The 8,873-nt window shown below is 32.6% G+C and overlaps 1 protein-coding gene across 1 annotated transcript; it reads right to left on the reverse strand.

Annotated features, from left to right (window-relative positions):
* Window positions 1-1,269: 1,269 nt before the first annotated feature.
* Window positions 1,270-7,588, reverse strand: LOC105773038 (proline-rich receptor-like protein kinase PERK5). Its single transcript, XM_012594639.2, has 9 exons — window positions 7,541-7,588; window positions 6,625-7,446; window positions 5,136-5,594; window positions 4,567-4,653; window positions 4,254-4,324; window positions 4,095-4,171; window positions 2,705-2,849; window positions 2,438-2,599; window positions 1,270-1,657 (listed from the first exon to the last, which is right to left on the reverse strand). The coding sequence occupies exons 2-9, from the start codon at window positions 7,370-7,372 to the stop codon at window positions 1,412-1,414; spliced, it is 1,995 nt and encodes a 664-aa protein (XP_012450093.1). The 5' UTR covers window positions 7,373-7,446; window positions 7,541-7,588; the 3' UTR covers window positions 1,270-1,411.
* Window positions 7,589-8,873: the final 1,285 nt, after the last annotated feature.

Genomic DNA, 8,873 nt, shown 5'->3' on the forward strand with positions numbered 1-8,873 from the left:
AAAAAAACCAAGTGGGGGTGAATTGATATTTTAAAAACTTCTACAAACTATTCTAAAATAAAAGAGAAAACAAGAATAGTTTGGACAATTCGATTTATAATGGTTCGACCCTAAATTCCTAGCTTTAGTACCTTAGTACACCTCAACTGAGGATTTTCCTAATTCACTAGAAAATTGCTACCTTTCAAAGAAAATGTATAACATTTACAATCTTTATCTTTTGACAAAGGCTAAGATAGAACCTTCCCCCTAATTTTGATGGCTAAACTAAAACCCTCTAGCTTTTTTTGCTCAACTAGAAACCCTTAACAATCTACTTAAGGTTTATAAAACCTTAAGTATACTCTTTACAACAAATAGAAGATGAGCAAACTAATAAGAACCTCTAATAGGTGTGTGTTTACAAATTGAAGCTCTAAATACAAATATATGAGAGTAAGAAAAAAATTGACAATAAGATCTCAAAGAAATATGTATAAGAGAAATGAAAAAAACTAAAGATTTGAAGTTAATTATCTTGTATTTGATGCTTAGATATCTCTCTCTTAAGTCTTAAAGTGTTCTTGATAAGTATTTATATCAAGGAAGTGATATGTAGTTGTTTATAGCCATTAGGGATGTTTTGGAGTTGTTTGGAGCATTAATTTTTGGCTAAAAAAAGTGATCTTGCAGCTTATGTTTTGATACATAAAAATTATGTATCGGTACATCTCATAAAAAATAGTCGTTAGAAAACTATCATACAAGACCATAGCCCATCTTCGATACCTTTAAGTCAGTAGCTTGTTGACTTTTTATGCCTCGATAAACTAAAATATGTATCGGAACCTAGTTCCAGACTTGTATAAAATCAATTTAAACACCTTAGAACACTTTGGTATGGCTCAAAAAATATTTTGATAAGTTAAAACACATTTGAAACATGTATTTGAGTACTTTGCAATTCTTTGAAAATGTTTGATAAAACTTTCAACCATATTTCCACTAAATGACTTATGAAATATAATATATAGAATTTATCTTAAATATTTTTATATCAAAAGTTTAGGATATCAAAGCTAATAGAGTCGTAAGAATTCCCTACTAATGATGTGTATGTAGTAGTGATTTACTTCTGTCGTGGTGTGTGAGTTGTACCAAAAAACAAAATTCAACATGAAACGTGACAAGGACTACATTGCTCATTTTACATGTCACTTCGAAACACAACAATTCAATATATTTTCATTTTTCATGTCATCTCAAAACCATTTAATATTTTACCTTTTTGCCTCCAAATTAAATGTACACAAACTTTTCTCAAGAAAGGAAAAAGATAAAATTTATAAAATCTAGATTTCTCGCTTTTATAATGGAGAAATTAATTCATTCTTATTCAACCTATAGTACAAGCACCCATCAAACCTCAGATTTACTTAAGGTCATCTCTAGCCTTGCTCGTAGTCTCACTTGAGTCACTACTAAAGGAAGAAGGATTGAGATGGCAATGGTTCGTATCGTCATTGTTGTTGCTTCCATATTCTTTGCTTTCTAAAGTGTATGAACTCGATTCGTTGCTAGTGTCGTCGCTTTTGGAGTTGGAGGTTGAACTTTGGTCGAGTTTCGAGGTTTCACTTAGGTCATCTAATGGAACACCATCTTCTAATGCACACACAATCTATTTCAATAGACAAAAATAGATATGATTCACAAGTGTTACTCGTTTAGGTGTGCTTAGCCTTGCTTTTCAAAAGCACATTTCAAGCTTGTTGAGGGATTTTTTTACTCGAGAAGTATAGCAAATTTCATGTGCTCGGAAAAGGCGGACACTTCAACAAGTCCAAAATTGTCCCCTATGGGAGTTTTGTTTCCCAACTATATCAAAAGGCCAAGTGCTTGAAGAAACAATAAAATTTTATTTTATGCATTCTAAAAACTATAAAGATATAAACCAATACAATGGTGAAATTACATTTTAACTCTCATATAGATATGCAACTCCTTATAAAAAATTTTGGCTTTGCCCCTGGTAGCGAGTTCACAAAGCGAGAGAGTTTTGTTAAGTGCTTAAGAAGGCGGGTTATGCGCGATCTCCCATGGTTGAACTGGAACCCATGCCTTATAACTTATGGGTCATTTTTTTTTTGTGAGAATGCTACCATTTATGCTAACTATAATACATATGTTCGAGTCCAACTATGCACAATCGTGCACGGTTAACCTTCTTAAGCACTAGATAATGCACTCCAACTCAGTGAACCAACCACCTCTTCAACCACTAGACATGTGTATTTTTCTAACTTTTATATAAAAATATAAAAGATAAAAACACTCTCATAATAATATGTTACTTTAGAAAAAAATAATGCATTTTTAGTAATTTTCTAACCTCTTTGAAACCTAGTTAATGAGTGAAACCAACTCAATTAAGCACTTAAAGAACAATATAGATAAATACCTGTCGCATTTTGGGTCGTTGTCTAGCAGAATGCCTAACACATGCACTGGCACATGAAACCATGGATGCCATCTCATGGTCGACAAAATTGTTTCCTAGGCGTGGATCCACCAATTGACCAAATTTCCCATCCTCTATAGCTCTTGCACATAGGGGCCTAGCCTATTAATCCATATACAAACATATATATGCATATTATATAGTTTAGTTATTCAATATCAACATTTGATGTTATATCAAAGATGTTAAAGTTTATATATTTCATACCCAATCTACTAAGCTTTCATCCATATTTGATGTGGGATTATAAGGCCGACGTCCGGTTATCAGCTCCAATAACACAACGCCAAAGGAGAAAACATCAGATTTGTTTGTCAGCTTACCACTTGATACATATTCAGGTGCTAAGTAACTGCATTTGTTTGATTATAATAAAAATCATATGAGGCTTTAAACAATTCAAAATCAAAGAATTTAGGGTGTGCTTGGTTGTATGGAAAAGTGAAAGGTTGAAAAGAAAAGAGTGAAAGTGAAAAGAAATAAATTTTCAATGTGCTTAGTTGTAAAGAAAAGTGAGAAGAAAGAAATTATGAAAGATTGACAAAATTTTCCAATCCTAAATGCATAAAAGCAAAAGTCCAATGATAGATTTCATCCCTTTGTTTTATAAAAACAAAGAAATCAGTCTCTTTACTTTTGTTTGTTGGAATTTAGTCCTAGTATTTTACAAAAATTAAAAAGTCAGTTCAATTATTGGTAAACACAAGAACCATACTATTATTTTTTTGCTAATAGTTTGCATATAAACTATTGAATTGTTGATTTCGAGGTCAATGATTTGACAAGAAGGTTTAATAGTGGTATCCAATTGGACTCACTTCTTAGTTTTTGTAAAACATGAAGATATGATCCTAACGAATTAAAGTAAATGGATGAAACTTATAATTAGACCAAAAATAAATAATTCCAATTTGAAATTAGGGTCAATGCAATTTTTTAGGGCCTAAACTTGACTATTGTTCCCACATTGGAGCCTGAATTTTTTTGTCCAAGTTAGTCATTAAACGTATCAATTACTTTCACGCTAGGGCTTGAACTAGACAATTTTTCTCACATTGGGGCCTAAACTTTTTTTACTCAAGTTAGACCCTAAACTTGGCAATTGTTTTCAAATTAGGGCTTAAACTTCTTTTTGGACCAACTTTTTTCAAGGAAACATTAGGGACTAACTTGGACAAAAAAGAGTTCAAGCCCTAATGTAAGAATAATTGACAAGTTTAAGGACTAAATTGGACAAAAAAAAGTTTCGGCCCTAATGTGGGAACAATTGCCAAGTTCAGGTACTACCTTCGATTAAAAAAAATTCAAGCTCCAATGTTGGAACAATTACCAAGTTGAGGCCCCAAATAGTGCATTAACCCTTAAAATTATAAGAGAAGAGAAAATAAGAAAGATATAAAGTGTGCAAATTTACATGACTATGTATTTTTTCAAAAATTTTATTTCTTTCCTCCTATTTTTTAACTTTACCAAGTAATTGATAAGAAAAATATAACTTTTTTCACTTTAAAAGAAAAAAATGTTTTTGTTCTCTTTCATTTTTTCTAAATTTCAAAATTTTTCCACCTTATCAAGCAATTTTAACATTTTTGCTTACCCAAATGTTCCCATGACACGAGTAGAGACATGAGTATTACTATCTTGAGTAAGTTTAGCCAATCCAAAATCTGCCACCTGAATTACAATTCAAATATATATTTTGAAAAAACTAAAACAAACACAATTTAATTAAATAATTTTGAAGTTCTTGACATACCATGGCTTCAAAACAAAAATCAAGTAAGATGTTGGCAGATTTGATGTCTCTATGAATGATGCGAGGGTGGCCTGTTTCCTTAAATGGCATTAGAAAAAGAAATATATAGAAATGTGGAATTAACAATGCCATACAAAAGCCCGTTGAGTCTTAACTTAGTTGTAATCATTGTTTTTGCAACAACTTATAGGATGTGGATTCCAATTCACTTAAGTGTATAATGTCATCCACTTTAGATTGGAGGTTGTGGGTTATGAGTAGTTTAGGTACTATATAAAAATAAACAATGCTATATAGGGGGAAAATTACTTACAATCTTCATGCAAGTATGAAAGGCCTTTAGCTGCTCCAAGTGCAATTTTAAGCCTAGTAGGCCAGTCCATGGTTGGGAGACCTTTCTCTGTAGCCAAACAATCAATGATAGTATAAATAGGGTTCTTATTATAATCATATTGGTCTAATTACACCCTCAATCCTTGTATTTTTTTAGATTTTTAAAATGTAGTCCCCTTATTTTAATTCTAGGAATTTAATCCCTTTACTTGTTTGATTTAAAAATGGAACAAGTAGAGAAACTAAATTCATGGAATTTAAAGAAAAAGGACTAAATTTCAAAAGTTTGAAGAGTATAAGGATTGAACGCATAATTAAACCAATCACATATTCCATATGCAGTAAGCAATGTTGCTGAAAACCAACAAGCTATCAATATTAGTAGTAGAATCATCCTTGTAAAGGTGAGAATATAAGTTCAAATCTTGATAAGTGTATTTAACACACCTAATTCAACATGGATTGATCTCAAATCTAATGTGAGGCCAGATACTCTGGTTTACACAAAAAAAAAATTGATAAAAAAAGTACCATTATCCTATTACATACCATGAAGGTGGAATTGAAGAGTTTTGTTTGGAAGAAACTCATAGACCAACATCTTTTTATCCCCAGCAATGGAAAACCCAACAAGAGAAACGAGGTGTCGATGATGAATGCGACTAATGATCTCAACTTCGGCTTGGAATTCACGTTGGCCTTGCCCGCTACCTGATTTTAGGCTCTTGACAGCCACTTCTCTTCCATTAGGTAAGACCCCTTTGTGAACAAACCCAAACCCACCTTGACCCAACAAATTCTTCTGAGAGAACCCCTGAGTTGCAATGGCAAGCTCTTCATAGGTGAAAGAGCACTTGTTGATCCCTAATGGTGATTGATATTTGGGTGAAAAATATGGAGGTGCTTCCTCTCGTGGTGACCCTCCTTTACCTACAATCCCACTTGGACTCACTAGTATATTATCAGCATGCTCATTTGCTTTGTTCCCAATTCCTTTTTCAGCATCACCTATACATATCAATCAAAATGCATGGCAATTTTCAGAAGAAAAGATTGATCAAAGACTTTTTTTTTTAACATTAATCTCATTATAGGTTTTTGTCATCTTCGCTCTTTTTATACAATTCCTAAAATTACCCATATCCCCTCCCCAACCCTTAAATAGGAGGATAATGCATTTCAGCGCACTCAAACCCACGTCCTCCTGCGCTGGCAACAATACTGATGCCAACAACTTGAAGTACATGATTAAATTGTGCTTCCAATCCCTGTATTCTTTCAATTTTTTAGATTTAATCCCACTATTTTTAATTAGATAACTTAGTCTCATGTCGACTGAGTCCTAGCTCGGTTGGCACCATTGATGTTACAACAACTTTGAGGTTGTGTGTTCAAGCGCACTTAAGCACATAATATCCTCCAATTTTGTTAGTTTAGGGTTTGAAGGTCTATGGGTAATTTAGGAAATGTATCAAAAAAAATTAAAATATGCTTTAAGTCCATGTACTTTCGTACATTTGGAATTTAGTCCACGTGCTTATATATCCAAGAATTTAGTCTTTCTAGTTTTCAAATTTTAAATTTCAAGTTCTGTCGTTAACATCGTTAAAATTCTTTTTGTTAAATTCGCTAGTGTGAAATTTTGGAATAAAAAAAATACCCGCTCAGTAGTTATCTAACAAAAAATTGACATTGTAATAAACTAGAATTTAACAAGAGAATTTTAATTGTGTTAATAATTGAGCATGAATTTTAAAATCCAAGAAGTAGAGAACTAAACTCGTGAAAATATAAATAGAAGGACGAAATTCTAAATGTACAAAAAGTACAAGGACTTGAAATATATTTTAACAAAAACAATTAAAATAACACATATTCAAATTTAACTGAAGTTCATCAATAGTATAATCAATTAGACTTTAATTTTTAGATCAGAGGATTAAAGAGACTAAATTTCTAAACTTAAAAGCAGAAGAACCAAATTTTAAAAAATTCAAAAGAGTATGGAAACTCGGGAATTAAATCAAAATATATTTACCTTTTTGCACATGCTTCTCCAAGTCTTCTTTCCTTTTAGTGCGCATCGCATTGAGGCACATTAAAATGAGACCAAGTAATAAACCAACACTAACTGGAACACCTATTATAATTGGCAATGTAGATGAAAATGGCATACTAGATGATTTTGGTGTGTTTTCAATTTGATTAGTGGATGAGTTTGATGTTGGTGGTGGGGATGAAAGTATTGGGGTGGAAGAAGGATTCGGTAAGCTATTTTCAAGTGGCGAATTTGCTGGCAGTGGTGGTGGCGATGATGATGGTGATGATAATGATGGTGGTGACAGTGGTGGTGGTGATGGTGTAGGGTTTGTTACGGTGGTATTATTTTGATTGTTTCCATTGTTATTCGATGAGGGTTTCCGTGAAGGCGATGTTGATGATCTTGTTGATGATGATGAGGGTGATTTTGACGTCGATATTGTCGGTGATGTCCATGACGATGGCGATGAAGGTGACGAGGACAAGGTCGATGGTGGTGACGGTGATGTAGAAGGAGATGTCGGTGGCAGCAAAGCGGGTGTCGACGGTGGTGAAGAGGATGAAGTACTTGAATATGAAGGTGGTGAAGGTGAATTTGACTCTGCTGGGGGAGACGGTGGCGCCGAAGGTGGGTTTGGTGGCGAGGAAGCTGGAACTGGCGGTGGCGCCGTGGACTTATCCCCCGCTGGTGGAGGTGGTGATGAAACACGTGATGAAGGTGGAGAACCTTTTGGGGAAGAAGCCATTTGGGGTATTTTTCTCAAAGGTTTCCTTGAAAAACCCCTTCTTCTATCCTCCTAACAATCCCTTTGGGTGACCTCTATAATGAAATATACAACAAATTAGACATAAAATACGATCTTTTACCAATAATCAACTATTTATTGTAATTTGCATTAAAAAAAATGACATACCATAAGACTAATTAGCCATGAAGAAGAATACAAAAAGAAAAAAAAAATGGAGCTTTAACTCAACAAATTAAAAAAGAAAATGGAAATAGCATACTTGTAAGAGAAGATAAAAGAGACAATGGAACAAATTTGGGTAATAATTTCCTTTTTTGTTTTGTTTTTGTTTGGTTAGGTAAGCTCTTCCTAAACCATGAGTTTTCCTTTTTTTCTTTATCATTTCCTAAAATGGAGGGGGAACTCTTGGGGTTTCTAATTTTAGGATCAATTTTCCTTTTTTGTATTTTGTTTTAGGAAACTTAACTTACTTGTTCAAGTTGTGTCTTGAAAACAAAATTATAATTTAAATAGATGAATGACATTATTTGCAATAGTTAAAATCTTGGACCTTGAGTGTTTAGATTAGAGTCTCATAATGTGAAAAATTGTGTACAAATTAATTAGTTAGCGAGTTAAATTATGTTCAAAGTTTACTAAGAGTTCATGTACTATTAAGTAAAGTTCTTTTAGTCCCTCTATTAAAATTACTTTAGATTAGTCCTTGTATATTAAAATTTGTTCAAATCATGATAGCGTTACAATTTGTTAATAATTTGGACAAAATATAGCATACCCAACAAATTTATCTATTATCTAACCCATTAAAAAATCCAACCATCCCCCAAAAGCGTCCATATTACGTGGTTGGAAAATACATAGATTTTTTTTTGATGGGGGGATGGTTGGGTTTTTATGGGTCGGGTGGATCGTATCAGTTGGATATGATATGTTTTATCTAAATTACCAGCAAATTGTAATGGTGTCATGATTTAAATAAAATTCTAATGTACAATGACTAATTTGTTGCATTTTTCAGTAGATGGACTAGAATGAACTTTACATAATAATATAGGGACTCCAAGTAGATTTTGACCATTAAATTATTTGCTTCAGTGATTGTAATGACTAATTCTTATGGAAACTATTGATAAAGTAGTATGTTAGTTATATAATTTTATATTGTTTGCCTTTGTGTAGGATGTAAATGAGAAGGTTGTGTTTGCAAGATATTGAGTTTTGATTCCCTAAAGAAAAAAAAAAATTGGTTTCGATCAATTTCGAGTCAAACTTGAGTAACTTTAACTATCGAGTGAAATTAATTTGAATGTTCTTATGCTTGACATAAGCAGGGATGAAACCATAAATTGAATTATCAATTATTGAGAGGTCAAAATATATTTTTATCATATATTAATTTAAGATTTAATCAATTTTGAAACACCAAAAATAATTTTTTAAATTTGGGGGCAAAGTGTAGCTCCTTTAGTCTTGTGAAGTTTGTATTTGCACTATATAT

The sequence above is a fragment of the Gossypium raimondii genome, chromosome 1 (genome assembly GCF_025698545.1).
Source record: "Gossypium raimondii isolate GPD5lz chromosome 1, ASM2569854v1, whole genome shotgun sequence".
Lineage (NCBI taxonomy): Eukaryota > Viridiplantae > Streptophyta > Magnoliopsida > Malvales > Malvaceae > Gossypium > Gossypium raimondii.